Here is a 17,973-nt window from a genome sequence, read left to right as displayed (position 1 = left end):
GGTTTTTCTCAGTATGGTAGCCACAGCTCCAATAATCTTCTCATACATGCAGCTCCCTCGCTCACAGGGAGATGCATTGGGAGGGAGAAGAGTATTGGACTGAGGGGAAGTTGGGTCGGCTGGCAGAAGGCCAGGTTATGTATTTTATACTAGAAGGTGCTGAGGGCGGCACCCTGCACAATGATGGAGGTGAATCAGGTTGGCAGACATTTGTTTTTTTGGAGGAGGAAAAGAAGAGGCATCCTAAAGGGTAGTGAGGGAGGGTGGCAGTACACCAGATATATTATTTTGGGTTGGTGGAGGGACGCAAAGACACGTGACAGACGTGGGAGGGGACGGATTTCAGGTATTCATATTTGTTTTTTGGGATGAAGAGGGACAAGAAGGCGCATGCGAGAAGTATGAGAGGGTGGCAGAACGCTAGGAATACAATATCTGTTCCAGTTGGGGGAGGGAAGGACAGGAAAACACATGAGTGAGGTTGGGGAGGTTGGCAGAAAGCCGTGTCTGCTATTTAGATGCTGGGCAGTGAGAGGGAAGTATGCAAGGGAGGTGGGGCAGGAGGTCAGGTATTTACTTTCTTGTTTGCAGTATGGACTTCTTAATGTGGGACTTGCTGAAATCCTGCCTCCGCTATCTAACCTCTTCAGGGCATGCATAAGGAAATACATTTGGTAGAAACGGGATGTGGGGCATAGACAACTAAAATTAAAGGTGGGTACCATACAGAACTCGAGCTTCACTCAAATTGTCTTTCTTATGTCGCTTGAAACCACTTGGTGAATATATCTATTCAGTTGAGAGGTATCCATGTATATTTCTTTATATGCAACTGCCAGCCTGTGCTACAGTTGGCAGCATTGAGAATATTGTAATCACATGGCAAGGCATAATACAGCTTATTTAATGTTGTTATAAACCTCTTGTATTTTTAGAAATCTAGATGTTTACATGCACACCACTGATTTTCACATCATAAGCACACTACATGTGCTTTGGAAGGATATTCTTCATGCTTTCATCTGAAGTGTTTACCTTATGGAAATAAATGTATCCTTCGGTCAGTTCATCGGAGCCTTCGCCTGAGAAAATAACCACACTGTCTGTTTTCTTGCGTATGTATTTGGAAACAAGGTACATGCCTATAAAACATAACAGAACGTGTTAATTGGAGTATCATAATGAACCATTGTAAAGTAAACTCAAATACACAATTCCTTCTCTTTATTTATTTATTTATTTGATGGTTTCTTTTATAACGCGCCTAATACCATACCTGAATTCGGTTTCTAACTGCGGATCCGAGATTCGAACCTCTGTTATTCTGCGTGGTCTTGCTTCCAAGACCAGCAAATTGCCACTGTGCTATCCTCCGTTAGAAAACATGTGTTCAAGACATTGCTGGGTTGATAATTTATGAGAGAAGCACTTGCCTCTCACATGGGACCAGTCTTCACTTTGCATCCCAGTTGGGACGATACAGCACTTCATCCTTCCAAAATCTATGCATTTATTACTAATAGAGTGGCTAAGAATAACAGTTATGATTACAGAGTTGAGAAGAGAAATTAATTCAAAACAAAGTGCTATATAAAAGCCTGATATTAATATTGTTATTCTTGTGTCCATAGAAACAACTCAGTAGGACCTTATCTGTTTCACCTCTCTGGATAATTGTAATATACAAATCTGTTTCAAATAAGGATCTACCATGCACCCCACAACATGCTTCTCTAATCCTTCTCTAGGTGATGTGATGAAGTCCACTGCCTAACCTTGGGGACCGACAGTGGGGTTGCAGGTCACCCCAAACTAGTGGATGCAGAGGTGGTATACAGGGGATCCAAAGACCTCCCCAACTTGGTCCCCCCACTAATGCAGGGGGCAGGTTACAGTGGAGGTTAGGTCTCTGCCACCCCTACAGACACTCATGACAACCAAGAGGACACTCACAAACCGACTGCCACGAATGGCAGCTTTAACTTCAAAGGGGGAAGTCATAGGAGCAGTGACAGTGCGACCACCCTGACAGGCACCAAGGAGTAGTCTAAACGGCGCTTACCCCACATCAGCTCGGATCGTGGCCGTGTAACATACAGTACAGCCCCAAGAGACACCAATGGCCAAGAAGGGAAGACAAGAAGAGTCAAAATCCATCAAAGATACTCCTTTCCCTAAGGTCAACCACTTACAGAGAGAGCCAGTGCAGCTCCATAGCTAGACCCCATCACCCAAAGTAGGAAATAATGGGCTCCAATTGACATAAAACAAAGCTATACCACATGCTAGCGAGGAAATAGGTTTCTTTCTTCAGCATCAGTGCTGAGGGAAACATGTTCTATAATGAGGCATGCTTATGATGCCCAGGGGAACTTATGGATACAAAGTTGGTTGCAGGCAAAGAAAAGTGAAAACAACCACGCCCGCTTCAGTAAATGTCACTGAAGTAACAAAGTGTGAAAAAGGAACACATCAGAAAGCCAGGGCCTTGCAAATTCTTAAAACTCCCACTTGACCTGCAGGTCAAGTTCCATAACTTACATACTAGACCCAAGAGAAATACAATTGCTCTATGGTGACAGGTGATACAAAATGTACCAGTGCTTTCAGTAAAATGGTGCATGTCACCATAAGCACACTTTGATGCAATGCTGCCACTCAAGGCCAACCATGCAAAGTAACATTTACATTTCCCATGTACTACAAACGAAGGCTGTTTGCAGTAAATGGCAAAATCATTTCAGAAAGATGAAGTACCATGCAAATGCTACTCGTCCTTCATAAAATCTCCTTGCCTATTTGAGTGGGCTAGAAGATTTTACAAGCCCCGAAGCTTCACATGCTTAGCGGAGTGTTTCTGGACTCTGAATCCACATGCTATGACAATGACAGCAGAGCAGCCCAGGATGAAGCCAACAAGAGGAGCAGATGTCCCAGGAGGAAATGGACATAAATGCTCCAGGCAGTTCTAAAATCCAAAATGACAGCAGGCCTCAGAGTACGCTTAGACCTGTCTATTTGCAGCCTACGTGAACCTCAAAAAAGTATCCAATCAAAAGGCAGTTCAGACCACACAGACCAGGTAAAGTCTCATTGTGGGTCTGGCGGTAACTGTGCCGGTAAAACCGGCAGGTAGCTGCCAGACCCGTAAACAGTTACTGGTGCCTGACTTGCCGGTAACGCCTGGGTATTACAATCCCAGCGGCCAGCAACTCAAGCGCTGGTAAAGAACAAGTTACTTTCTTACCTGGTAACGTTCTTTCGATGGGATGGTCCGACGACGTATTCCATATCTATGACATGTAATCACCACAGCTGTGCTGCTTCGGAAACTTTTTTCTGCGTCTGCGTCCTGCGTCGATGACGTCGATGCACCATCGTCGAGGACCTCTTCCGACGTCCGACGTCATCCGATGTGAGAAGTAGGACGCACGACGACGTAGCCTCAGTTGTAGTTTTTTCCCCCAGAACGTCTGACATTAGTCAACTGCCAGTCAGACACAAAGCCTTGCGGAACGTAAGCTGCAATCGCAAAAGAAATTCTGCAGCGGGGAAGGCAGGGCGGCAGCGATATGGAATACGTCGTCGGACATCCCATCGATAGAACGTTACCAGGTAAGAAAGTAACTTGTTCTTCGAGGGGATTGGGTCCTCCGACGTATTCCATATCTATGACAGACTCCCAAAGCAGTACCAGAGCAAGGAGGAGGGAAAGAATTTAGAATCAAAATTTAGAATAGCCAATCAAATAGCAGAGCAAAGGACCGCCTTGCCAAAGGCTAGATCCTGTCCTCGTATGGAATCGAGGGAATAGTGACGTACAAATGTATGTACTGAAGCCCAGGTGGCTGCATCACAGATGTTGCGAATAGGAACACCCCTCTGCAGGGCAGTAGATGCAGCCATACCCCTGGTAGAATGGGCCCGCAAGCCAGCCGGTGGGTCCTTATCCGCCAAGCGGTAACACTCCGAGATGGCCAAAATAATCCAGCGAGACAAAGTCTGTTTCGTCACAGCTTGCCCCAAACGCTTTCCAGCGTAACCAATAAAGAGTTGATCATCCACTCTGACCCGGGACATGCGTGAAACATAAAAGCTTAAAGCTCTCCTAGGATCAAGCCTATGGAGCCTCTCCTCTTCCTTACCAGGATGCGGAGGAGGATAGAATGCCGGAAGAGCAACCTTCTGGGCCATATGAAATTCCGTCACTACCTTCGGAAGAAAAGAAGGACGAACTCTAAGGACAACCCTGTCCTTGTGAAATACAGTGAAGGGTGGCTTAACTGAAAGTGCCTGTAACTCACTCACTCTACGAGCGGAAGTAACCGCAACTAAAAACACAGTTTTCAGAGTTAACAGCCTCAAAGGGCAAGAATGTAAAGGCTCAAACGGAGCACCCATAAGAAACTTAAGAACAAGGTTTAAATCCCAACCGGGCCCCAGGAAAGGTGACGGAGGGAACACATTAGTGAGCCCTTTCAGAAACTTTGAAATTAAAGGGATTTTAAAGTAAGAACACTCTTCAGACGAGCGCTTAAAGATGGACAGCGCCGCCAGGTAACCTTTATTGGTACCCACTTGCAAGCCCCTGTGGCCAAAGAAAGTAAAAAGGACAGAACCATGGGGATGTCACATGCAAAAGGATCCACATTCTGAACTCTGCACCAGTCGCAGAACTTACGCCAACGTCAACGGTACAGAGACTTTGTTGCTGGCCTTCGGGCCGAAAGCAACACCTCCATCACGTCTTCAGGGAGGTCCCAATCCTTATATCTCAACCTTTCAGAAGCCAAGCGTGAAGGTTGAGGGATCTGACCTCTGGATGGAGAACCTGACCCCCCTCCCGTGAGAGCAGATCGTCTCGGTAGGGAAGACGACGTGGAGGGCAGATGGACAAGTCGAGAAGGTCCGGGTACCACGTCCTCCGAGCCCACGCCGGAGCAATGAGGATCATCCAGGAACCGAACTTCCGTAACCTCCGCAGCACTTGCGGGATGACGGGGACTGGAGGAAACGCGTACAGCAGCGGGAATGACCACTCCCCCACAAACGCGTCTCCTAAGGCTCCTTTTGGAGGAAATTCCCGCGAGCAAAACCTTTCGCACTTCCGGTTGACACTGGAGGCGAAGAGATCCACTTGAGGGGTCCCCCAAAGGGCAAAGATCTCCAGGAGAATCTCCTGAGCCAACTCCCACTCGTGAGAGATCGTGCTCTGCCTGCTCAGAGCGTCCGCCGTCACGTTTTCGTCTCCGGCCAGATGAACTGCCGAGATCGAAACTTCCTGCTGGATGGCCCAGAACTCGAGCTGCATCGCCTCCCTGCACAGAGGAAGTGACCCTGCCCCCCCCTTTTTGTTGAGGTAGTGCATGGCCACTGTGTTGTCCGTCAGGATCAGGACACTCTTTCCTCGCACAGTTGGCAGAAAAGCCTTCAGGGCTAGCCTGACGGCCCTCAGCTCCAACAGATTCATATGGAGTCTGGACTCCGACGGAGACCAACGACCGCTGACTGTCAGCCCGTTGGCATGAGCTCCCCATCCCGTGAGGGATGCATCCGTCACGATCGTCACCTCCGGCCAGGGAAGCCAAAATGGAGCCCCCTTCATCAAGTTGCCTTCGACGGCCCACCACAGAAGGTCCTGGGCGACCGAGGGCGGCACCTGAACTGGGTCTGACATCCTGCCGGAGCACTGCGACCATTGCGTCTTGAGTGCCCACTGCAAAGATCTCATCCGCGGGCGAGCCTCTGGCACCAGAAGAATGCAGGATGCCATGAGGCCAAGCAACCTCAAGAACTCGAACGCTGGGAGCGTCTGGGCATGCTGAAACTTGTGCACCATCTGCTGAATGTGAAGAGCCCTCACCTGGGGAGGAAAACACTGCCCCAGGGAAGTGTCGAGCACTGCTCCGATGTACTGGAGCCGCTGTGTTGGCGTGAAATGGGACTTCTTTAAATTGAGGGAGAAGCCCAGCCTGTGAAGGGAGTGGCAGGTGACGGACAGATGATCCAGGACTTGCTCGGGAGAGCTCCCCCGATCAACCAATCATCCAGGTAGGGGTAGACGTGAATCCCCCCTTGCCTGAGATGCGCTGTCACCACCACCATGAGCTTGGTGAAAACCCTCGGGGCGGAGGTCAATCCGAACGGCAGGACCCGAAACTGAAAGTGCGAGTCGCCAACCACGAACCTCAGGTACTTCTTGTGCTTGGGATGGATCGGCACATGGAAGTAAGCATCCTTGAGTTCGAGTGACACCAACCAGTCCTGAAGCTGAAGGGCCTGGAGGACTTGAGAGAGAGTAACCATCTTGAACTTGTCCTTCCTGAGGAGTTTGTTCAAACCAGGCAAGTCCATGATGGGTCTCAATCCCCCGTCTTTCTTCTAAATCAAAAAATAAGGGGAATACCATCCCTTGTTCCTCTCCGCTACAGGCACCAGTTCTATGGCGCCTTTCTCCAGCAGGGCTTGAATTTCCTGCGCAAGGAGCGGATCCGGACTCTGCAAAGAGAGGTTCCCTGGTGGATTGTCGCGAGGCCTGTGCCGAAAGGGAAGACAGTAGCCGTGGGTTATGATCTCCAGAGCCCACAAATCTGAAGTAATGGCTTGCCACTCTACAAAATGCTGCACCAGCCTTCCCCCAACCGGCGAAACATGGCACATGGCCTTATGACTGAGTGGGAGCGGCTGCGGCGTTACCTGAGGGCAAAGAGGCAACTGCCCGAGCGGCCTTGGCACCACGGGTACCCTGTCGTCCACCTCTGGTACCCCTGCGTTGGCCTCTTTGACTGCCAGCTCCTCTCGCTTTACTGAAGGACGCGTAATAGCGAAAGGAACCACCCCTCCACTGCTGTCCCCTAGGACGAAAAGGCAGAGGTTGGCGAACTGCAGCGCCCAACGACTTCGCTGCAGCTTTTGAGGTCTGCAACCTCTCAAGGCTCTCGTCAGCCTTGCTGCCAAAAAGGTGTTCACCGTCAAAGGGCATGTTGAGGAGCCGGGACTGCACATCAGGAGCAAACCCCGACTTCCGCAACCACGCAAACCTGCGTATCACGGTGCTCGCTGCCATGGACCTATTGACGCATTCAGCTAAGTCCAAACCCGACTGAACGGACTCACACATGGCATCCTTACCATCCTGGACCATAGCAAGGAAACCATCCCGTTCGTCCCCTTCGGGAATATGTTCAGCCGCTAACGCAACACAGTTCCACAGAGTGTGAGTGAAACGAGACAGGGCACAAATGGAGTTGGCAGCCTGAAGCGCCATACCACCAGAAGAAAACACTTTCTTCTCCCAGCCATCAAAACGTTTGTCGTCCCTATCAGGAGGGATGGTAGGTACGACGCCTGCTTTGCCGGGGCTGTGGCCGCCTGCACCACCAAACTCTCCGGAGTGGGATGCCTGGTCAAGTAGCAGGGGTCGCTACTGGCTGGACGGTATTTTCGCGACAAGGATCTGCCCACCGCCGGGAGACTCTCCGGAGCAGTCCAAGCCGCCACCACCCTTCTCTGTAAAGCCATATGGAACGGCAGTACCGGGTCAGTTGGGGGACCAACATCAAGGATGTCCGTTAGATCATCCTGCACAAACTCCCCTGGGGGAGCAGACCATCCCAAGTACTCAGAAACCCTAGCCATAAGGCGCCGGTACGAGGAATCGGCATGAGAGCCAGGCTCAGGCCTACAAAACTCCACCTCCGGAGAGGTGTCCAGTCCACTGGCATCATGCAGTGACTGCCTCAAATCGTCAAACTGACTATGGCCCGAGACAATTTCATCTGGAACCTGACTAGGAACCAGGCCATCAGAATCCTCATCCGCCTCTGAAATATATTCCAGGTGGCGAAAAGAAGGCACCCGAGAGTGCTTGCTCTTAACCAGAGCCTTCCTAGGGGGTTCCCCGGTGCCACAGGGTACCTCGACACGAAAGGCGTTGATGGCGTCGAGAGAACAGGTATCGGCGCCGAGAGGATCGGCGTCGACGTCGAGGAAATCGGCGTCCACGTCAGATGCAGCGCCGCCAGCATCGTCGGCGTCGACACAGCCCTCAAAGCCGGAGCCCCGAGCGTGTCCTTCGACGACCTGAGCATCAACGGCTTCGACAACTTCCTCGGAGCCGGAGCCTCGAGAAAGCCTGTTGACGTCCTCGATGCCTCAGACGTCGATGTCTTCCTCGAAGACCTCACAGGTGCACACGGTCTCGAACGCGTCGAGGACCAGGACCTGGAACGGGTACGTCGAGAACGAGTCTCCTTGTCCGAACGGGACCTCTCCCGTGACTCGTGCCGACCACTCTTGCGAGCGGTGTCTCTCGACCTCTCACGACCGACCCCACTCGGGGGCGTGGACAGCTTAGTACCCTGCGACTCGAGAATCGCCAGCATTTTCTTCCTGACGGAAGCCCATTCCTCCGGCGTCGCACGGCTGGTGGGGTAAGCGACGTGCCGGGCAGAGTCCTCCGAAGAGGACCTGGAAGACGACCGGTGTCGGCGCTTCCGAGAATGCCTCGAAGAGGCTGAGGAGTGGCGAGACCGACTCCTAGAAGGAGACCCACGAGACTTCCGACGATGACACGGAGAGTCACCTCTCGAATCATCCGTCGAAAGCCCCGCAGACTTCGACTTCCGGGGCTTGGACACCCGACCTACCAACAACTTCTTCTTACGTTCGCGTAAGGCTTTGGACGTGAGCGACTGGCAGTCGATACAGTCATCCGTGTCGTGGGCCTCCCCGAGGCACCAGAGGCAGGCGTCGTGCGAGTCCGTCACCGACATCTTGGACCCACACTCCCCGCACTTCTTGAAGCCCGGACGCGGGATCGAAGACGAAGTAGAAGACATCTTCACACGAAGGATTTTCACAAAAACAAACAGGTTCGAAGAACCAAGAAGAACAGAACTCCAAAGAGTCGAGGCGTTAACCGAGATTCACGAAGCAACACGTTCGTGGAAAAAACGGAACTGAGGCTACGGGCGTCGTGCGTCCTACTTATCACATCGGATGACGTCGGACGTCGGAAGAGGTCATCGACGCAGGACGCAGAAAAAAGTTTCCGAAGCAGCACAGCTGTGGTGATTACATGTCATAGATATGGAATACGTCGGAGGACCCAATCCCCTCGAAATGTTGTTTCTCATTGCAATAGAGTCCCATAGGACTCTATGGCAATGGGGACCACGGAAACACTGGCACCGGAAATAACGGTGCTTGTGCTTCCGTGAAACTCTGTGGGCGGGTGCCAGTCCGCCCGGCAGGTCAAACCTGTCGGGCGGGAGGGCACCCACCCGCCAGAGTTGTACTTTGCCAGTCTGGAAACAACGGTGCCGGTAAGCTTAACAACACTGTTGTTTCCGGACCAGCAAGGTTAGAATGAAGCCCAATGTCCCTAAGCACCATTCAGGTGGAGGGCAGACCACCCTATAAAAAGCACCCGGTTCCATGTGGCAGTGTGGGGCATTGTTGTAGGTTCTGGAGGGAGGTGTTTGGGTGAGGTTGGCAAATGAGCCAAAAATGGCACCGCTGTCCACCCCTCCATGTAGTCTAATCAGCATAGCAGTTCTGTCCAAGGTCCCTAATCTAGGTGAATGAGACTTGTTGGGTGTCTTGACCCATGTTCGAATTATCATGCTACAACATTTGGTGCTGTGGGCTTAGAAAATCCAAGATGGCGGAAAAGCCCACATTTGCGCCAGAATCCAGGAAAACCACACAGTTTTGCGCACACCAAAATGGTCCCCTGACCTGCCACCCACCAGTGCAAAGAAAGATGGTTCTGTTCAAAATCTGTTTTTATTAATGTCAAAAATTGCTAAGATCATGGGCCCGAAACCACCAAACAAAAATCCAACTCTGGTTGAGTGTTTTACTTTACTCTACTGCAGATCCACATCAATGCCATGTCAAGCAAGGATCATATACTATCAAGTAAAATCCTTTCTTTTTGAAATGTATTAATTCAAGACAGCTGTCAAAAATAGGTGCAGTAACGGCATTGGACACTAGCCGGCGCTAGCCATCTAAACTCTGATAGGAGAACTGTATTTCAGGAGTTGCAAAAGGATCCTGAGCTAGCTGGGACTTCAAAGGCTTGCTGATTAATGAAAATTCTTAACACCTTCTTTCCCAGAGGCAGTCTGATTCAATTAACAGTTCAGAGATCCACACAACAGTCCAGGATATCACATGGCCCTGTTGATTGAGAGGGAGGACACAACACAATAGACCCTTTCAATTGAATAGAAATGCAGATTAGGGTGTAACTTTCCACAGCTGCCCTGCCAGGAAGGAGAGGCCTGTGATCTCTGACTCACCAAGTTCTGGGGGGCGGGCCAGACTGGTATGTAAATTCAATTAAGGGGAAATGTATGTTTGATTAAATTGCTTATAAAATCTTGTATTAAGCTGACAGAAATGTACAATTTGGGGGTCCTTAATATGGAAAATGCCCTCACGAATTGAGACCAAACTCCATTTTGTGCGGCGTTCTGGGACCGAACCCCGCTATTTATTAATATTGCAGACACTGTGTTTAGGATAGAGACATAGTAATTTCCAGTAATATGCTCAGGGAAGGGGTGCAGGTCTGTGTACATTTTGAGAAAAAACCAATATGGCGAAAGTCACTAAAAAGCACAAAATGTTGTCATTTCTTAACCCAAGCTCTTAGAAAGATCAGAGTTGGGCAAGAGTGTATCTTAAATTAATCTGTGATATGTGTATGTAATTTCAACGACGTGTGTATCTGGGAAACCTGTTAGTTATAAAAAATTAATTTTCTAAGTAAAAGCAAAGGGGCGTTTCTTCAATAGATTGTAAAATGGTAGCACTGGATGACTCCCTCTGACTCACTCTGACACACTATCCCTTCTCAAATCAGGTCACAGAGAATCCTTGACCTATCAAATCATGAGAAGGTTGGGCATACAGAATGAGTCGGCCCACCCATTTTCAAAACACATAAAAAGAGACTGCTTTGGACAGGCAAGACACTCACTTTCCACTTTCTTGCGAAGCACTCTGCCGGACCAGACAATATCCAGAAGGACCATCCCCAGAACTTAGAATCCAGACTTCAGAACTTTTTCAGCAGGCCGTAAAATCTTTTGCAAATTATTCAAACAGCCGGGCTGAGCTGTTTGATTCTGGCTAGAACCCTGTGCCATTACCCAGAAAGGAGTGCTGTATCCAGAATCCACTTGATCCAGACCAGCAGAACCAGAGACCCAGACCAGACCGCAGTGCCGCTAGCAGACCCTGACCAGATCGCTGTGAGCAGAACCAGTACCAGAAACCGCCCGGAGTCCAGTCCAAACCTGACCAGACCTTGACGGCATATTTCAAATTTATAGTGTGAGTACTCAGCTATAACTGTGCAGAACCCATCTCTTAGTTTAAAATAATCTGATTCAAAACATTTGAACCTGTCCAGAACTGCATCATACGAATCGTGTCTTCATTCTGTCATTTCAAAGCTGTAAAAGTGTCATTTTGTCATTCTGAAGTTTACTTTCATTTCGAGAAACTATCTCCACAAAATCATCCGTATGTCTGGGACCGCGTGTGCTAGGAACGATATTTAACTTTCATTTTAAAGCTAAGATTCTTTCTACTTTCTACTCCTTATAGTTTTCCTGTAATCACGCTCGACGCACTCGGAAAATGTGCTGCGATTTGGTCCAATTAGCTCCTGTCAAAATAGCCGCTTTTGCTTGAACTGCTAAAATTCGTTTTCAACCTGCTAATCCCTCATTGAGCATCGCAAGTGTGACTTGAACTAATCTTAAATAGCTATCACCTACCCTGAACCTCCTATAGGGAATTAAAAGCATTTTTAGCATATTTTACTTCATTGCCACCACATTTAAAAGGATTTGCCTGCTTTAAAATCATACCTGCTTTCCTCTAAACTCGCTGGGGGGAACTGGCACTTTGTATTGCATTTTGTTTGTATTCCTGAACATTGTGTGCTCTCCTTCCATCTCCTTATATTGCGTAGGGGGGGAGTGAATTGCCACCAGGGGAAAAGGGAACATATTATCTCTTGTGAAACCCTATCAGTTTATTTCTGTACGGCATTCTTTCCATTATTGTTTTTCCTTGAAACCATAAAAGCATTCTCAGTTACCTTTTCCTTCCTATACCAACTCCTAAGTAATTAAATAAGCGTACAATTGTAATATTATCCATTGTTGATCACTGTCATATTCTTAAGTGTGATATCAAATATTAATTTATTATAAAAGTGATATATATATATATATATATTGTTTAATTTTTCCAATAAATCTTTTAAATTGCAAAACACACCTACTTCTTGGCTCAGTGAGGTCAGGGGGATTCAAAGAGAGGGGCGTTATATAAGGGTTTATCATCCAGAGTATAACTTGTCATAAAAATATATAAATAAGGGCTTCGCTTGGGCGTCCCAGACGAGGCACTGACTTAGTGGGATTGCTGAATTGAAGTCACTTAACAGACTCCTTTGCAGAGATGTTTCATCTTGAGCCGATGAAGGGTTCTGTAATGCAGAGGTCCCAGAAACATAACATGAACAAAAAAGGCCAAGGACCCCGAAGGATATAATGGACCTCATTACAACTCTGCCGATAGCCATGCCTTTAAAAACGGCATGGCTGCCGCCTGAGTTGCATTTTTTCCGGCACCCGTGAATGGGCAAGAACCGGGTCATGCCGAGTTAGTCATTTTCGGGTGCCGGAATCAAGGGCCTCCTCATCCCCATTCTGCCCCATAGGGCTGAATGGGGATGGGGATGTCGGATGCACCGGCACAACTCTGCATGTGCCGGTGCATCCGACGTGCTCTGCTCGTGGGTGCCGTTACACCCGCCACGACAAATCTGGAGAGTGAAACGGTTCCCACGAGCAGAGCCGTAGTATGGCAGTCCTGGGAAGTATGGTAATGGCATGCTTACCGGTACCGTACTTCCCGGACCGCCATGCTCGTAATGAGGGCCAATGTCTTTGCTAAGCATGAAACACAGTTCCCTCTTGATGTTGTAAATCCTTCAAAATGGAAGCTGTAGAGTCTATTTGAACCCCCCCTCCCACCCCCAAAAAAACAATCAACCACAATGCCATCATCTGTATAGTTCATCTAAATGTTGCCTTAATAAAGCTAATTAAATACCACAAAGACAGGGAGCAAGACTTTAAATAATTGTATTCAAGTGCGACAAAGTCACTTAAGTAATCCCTCAGGAAGAACTACGCTATCCCTGTTGGGGTGCCTGTGCCTAGACAGCAGTGGTATGCCGCCTATCTAATAGTGATAAGAAAAGTTCTGCCCTTGGTTACAATTTGTACTGTAGACCAAAGGAAAAAAGAAAGCACACAATGGATGAAAAACAAAACAAGCCTACACCAATGTGACCCACATTAGAGTGGCTTTTTCCACAAAATCACTTTTTGGGAAGCTGCATTCAGAAGGGGAATGATATTTATGTATTTATTCAACTCACATCTGAGTATGCCACATACACTCAGTGAGACTAATTAAAAAAGCACTGTAAGTGCTTGAGAAGAAAAAGAGGGTCTCTCAAGAACAGTAAAGGATATCCCACCATCTAGAGGTCAACCGTATTCTGCAATGTGGTCATTTGTATTGCATTCATCAGGACAAAGTAGTTACTGATTCATGATTCGTGGGTCAAGGAAGCGCTAGAAGTGTTGCATATTTTTTATGTTTTATTTCTTTTTAGGTCCACCAGGTAGGTTGATTCTATCTCTAAATTATATTGTTTCTTGTGCAGGAAAAGGTGATTTCGCCACTGCGTCGAAATACCTTCTGTTCATTTGAGCTCAAAATTTCACTCGCGACACTGCAAAAACCGGCGTTTCATTTCCCACTCAAACAGGAAATAAGACGCTGACTGTAATACGACTGACCACATTGCAGAAACCGGTTGCCACATGGATACAGGGTGTTCTTCGAAATGGACTTCTTGTGGTCAAGGTCCTCCAGCACCTTGTTCATTAGTCAGTGTCTACTGATTATTTATTTCATTGGTTATTCTTTCTTTGTCTTATTTTGTACATTGTATATATCCTGTATTCATGTAAAAAACTGTATATCTTGCTATTATGTAAATTTTTGTAACCTGTGTATACGCAACTTTGTAAGTCTTGCATCTCCATATAACTGCGCCCTTTTACTCACGAGTCTGGTGCGCTTAACAAATGAATAAACAAACAAACAAACAAACAAACCCAAGATTGTTGAAAGAGGTGAATTGTGGTGACGAAATTCCTTATCACAGTTTTATTGTAGAGGTCTAAATGGAACCCCTGTATAATTTGCAAAACCTAGGACTTTTCTGATACTGGTTGCCAATTGTGAATAAACTCCCCAACCAGCTGTAAATACATGGAAGCTACGGTCACCTGTGATAACAGCTGATTGATGCGTGTTTTACCATCTCAGGCCAAGGCTGCAGCTGCCTCTGTTTATGAAAAGGAAGTCTTGTGGACATGATTCCCAATAGCCTTGATGTCCTCCTCATTTTGATCTGGTGTTGTTATTATTAAAATGGCTGGATGAACAACCTCTGCGACATCCAGCCCGTCAAAAAGAGGAGTCTGATTCCAAGCCTGCCAGTTTGCCCAGTTTCTGGTCGACTTTTACTGGAATACTCCTTCTCTGAACAGTGCAGAACGTGCACTTAGCATTATCCAAAAGACAAACTGCTCTATCCGCCCAACCTGCTAATGTGGATGGATCCACTGGGAAGCTCGTGCCCTCCACTTTCTCTTCCAGGTCCGTAATCTTAGAGAGAAAATGGATATTGCCCAGGCGGTTGCACATATATAATAGGGCGGCGGTCACTGTCCTATAGTTAAGGTGAACAGGAAATGGAAAAATGAATTGCTAATAACTTTTAACTTGTGCGGCGGACTTGACTGAAATGTTGCAAAGAAAAAATGTGTCATTCTCAGTGTCTAGGAAGCAGAGGTTGCCTCGTCCTTGGAACACCTATTTTCACCTGTGGCCAAGGGCTATGGAAAGGACTGCTCTCCCAACAGGGTCAAAACTAATTCTTCTGTTCTTAAGAGTCCAAGATGAATCAAAGAGGGAGTGGGAGACCCATTCCTTATATATGTAAAAGGTCACAGGAGATTGGATAAAAGCAAGCCTGCTTTTAGGTGTACAGTCCTGGTCAAGATAACAAGTGATGTTTGCCTTCTTGCATCATACCCAACATGCTATGCTTTGCAGAAAGTGGAGGTGGCAGTAAGGATTGTGAAGCCCACAGTAAACCAATATGGACGAACCCTTCTGCTCTGTCTGACTGTTCTGACCCTGCCCCTTACAAAGCCTGCAGCTTCAAAAGCCCTTTGATATGCAACACCCTGGTGTAATGCTGGACCTTTTGTTATGGGTGTGTCTCTTTGAAGATGGTTTGCATGAGTCCTACTGTTGAGAGTTTTCTGTGGTGGAAGGGCATTATCCAACCTCCCAAGGCATCAAAGAGGCACAGTTTCCCTGCTTATTGTCCTCCTACCTCTCAGACAGACACCAGCTGTGAAAATGAACTGGTTGCGTTGTAACAGACTCCATGTCTCCTGCAGTCTCCCCTAAGGCTCCATCCTCTCGCCAATCTTTTGTAACCTTTACATGGAGACTTTGGGCACTCTCCTCAAATATCCCAATATAGCCATCCACTGATATGCGGCCAAAAGTTGTACGTGAGATTAAATAGCACGCAGGACATCATTTGCCTCTGGGATTACCTAGCCATCATCCAGTCCGGGATGTCGACTGCCTACCTTAAACTAAACCCATCCAAGACTGAATTTGTCCTCATCGGTCGAACTGCTAAAAAATAACTTGTCCAACAATGGCGCAATGATATGCGCTTTTAACGATTTGATTCACAACTCTAAGACTCAGCAAAATCCTTAGGCCTCACCATTGACAGCAGCCTGTCGTTCCAGAAACACATAGCCAAAAAGTCCCAAAAAGATAGGCTCAGAATCGCTACACTTCGAAAAATCAAACTGTTCATCCCGCTGCACGTAGTGCAGGTCCTTGTGGTCTCGCACATCGATGGGGGAATTGCTCTCCTGTTAGAGCTCCCATCTGCTCATTTGGCTCCCCTAAAAGCAGCCCACCATGCTGCAGCATGTCGTATTACAGGAGCATGGAGATTTGACCGAATTACTCCCATCCTGCGCAAACTACATTGGCTTCCACTCCAGGCCAGGATACTGTTCAAGACTGCATGTATTATCTACAAAGCACTCACGAGTAGCACTCCAGCGTAGCTGGTGACTAAGCTCCACATATCTAGTGGCACACGGTCCTCATGCAGCAAATCGACCAACCAGCTGGAATCACAAGTCGTCCGCACAGAGAGGACCCGCAAACAATCCTTCTCTTGTCATGCACACACCCACTGGAACTCAATCCCGGTGTCGACTCGGGATGCCCCCACAATTCTCCAGTGTTGCAAATCTTTCAAAACATGGCTCTTTTAACAACACCTGATCAATGACTAATTCAATTGAATGAACATACCGACACAGAGCTCACAGTACTGCACTACTGAAAAATGTTGCCAGTCCAAATGCTGGCTACCCACACTCTCCAACTAGGTCCGTGCTTTAAACAAATAAAAATCAAAATAAATGGTCCTGCTAGCTGAGGCAGAGATAGGCAAACTCGTTAGAGTCCACATTGCCTTTGCATAGCTGACCTGAAAGCACAGGAACAGCAGATCGAGAGACTGATACAGTAGTGAACAGGTGTTTACTATGCTTTTGGCCTGGAGTTTGCTGCAAGTGGGTCTATTTAGCAGACTCCCCTTTCTGAGATGGTAATACCCGCTTCATTTCATTATTAATTAAAATAATATTCAGGGCTTCTACACCCTTGCAAGATATATGGAAATTCCAAACAATCATATGTAATAACCAGAAGTAACCAGACGTAATCTGAACACAATCTGAAGTAATCTGAACACTCATTTAAATTCAATACACTTTACCACTCTTGACCATACTCTAGTAGTAATATAGTTATTCTTGTGGTATGGGTGGTCTAGGTTGTCTAGTTAAATTGTTTTGGCTAGAAAACGCTAGGGCTAGTAGTGACATCTACTTAGCTATACTGAAATGACTTGAAGAAGATTGATATATATGCAAGCAGTGACATAAACAATATATGAATGGTGGGGGGTATTTTGATCTGTAGAAAAATCAAATAATGGTGGCTTTGTAAATGCCATTCCAAAGTTCGATTACCTAGAAACAGACAGACCAGGGGTCAATAATGATAAGAAGACAACTGTTGACATATAGATATACATATACAAAATGAAAGGTTAGAAGATTGTACGGCTTAAATAATGTCTTACCAACAGAAGCTCGCACAGTTGTGATGTCATAGGTTTCTAAGCTAAATATAACTTCATCTATTGCTTGAATGCCTTCTTCAAAATCAAAAATTACTTCATGATGTTCACTGCCAATGTGAGATGCTACCTGTATACAGAGAACAATGTCAGACAGTGAGAATGCATTATGCATACTTTTATATTATGCAATTGACTTGGTTTATTTACAACTAAATAAAACAATATTCAGTGACCATATGAATTGGGAGGTCACAGCAATAGACAGTTAACATATCCCTTGTTAGCTCATCTCACTAAACCAATAAGTTCATTGCCTGTACAAAAATGCCATCCCAATTGAAATGAGAAGCTACTTAACATTCCTGCATGTAAATCACTGATTGCATTAATGTGAACAAAATGCAATTTCTCATTTTCAATGGGCAACTTAAAGACAGGAAACGAGGGTCGCAGTTAATTACCCCTTGCCTCTTTTTCTTGAATAATTTAGCCCTGGTAATAGGGCTTTGCTTGGTGATTTAACCAGGGAACGACTTCAATTACATTACCCTTTTAGGCATGTGCAAAGAGATATTATGGAGTTCCTAGTCTGCACTTAGCCA

At 47.0% G+C, this 17,973-nt stretch overlaps 1 protein-coding gene across 1 annotated transcript in view; it reads right to left on the bottom strand.

The window, feature by feature from the left end:
- Window positions 1–17,973, bottom strand: part of ASNS (asparagine synthetase (glutamine-hydrolyzing)) — a 299,686-nt gene that overhangs the window by 144,866 nt on the left and 136,847 nt on the right. The window contains exons 7-8 of the mRNA XM_069648540.1: window positions 17,372–17,498; window positions 1,036–1,142 (exon numbers count right to left, since the gene is read on the bottom strand). Coding sequence (XP_069504641.1) covers window positions 1,036–1,142; window positions 17,372–17,498 — 234 coding nt within the window. The remainder of the gene's footprint in view (window positions 1–1,035; window positions 1,143–17,371; window positions 17,499–17,973) is intronic.

Source organism: Ambystoma mexicanum, chromosome 2q (genome assembly GCF_040938575.1).
Source record: "Ambystoma mexicanum isolate Mex_15411 chromosome 2q, UKY_AmexF1_1, whole genome shotgun sequence".
NCBI lineage: Eukaryota > Metazoa > Chordata > Amphibia > Caudata > Ambystomatidae > Ambystoma > Ambystoma mexicanum.
The sequence above is the reverse complement of the archived record's forward strand: the minus strand, read 5'-3'. Positions and strand labels throughout refer to the sequence as shown.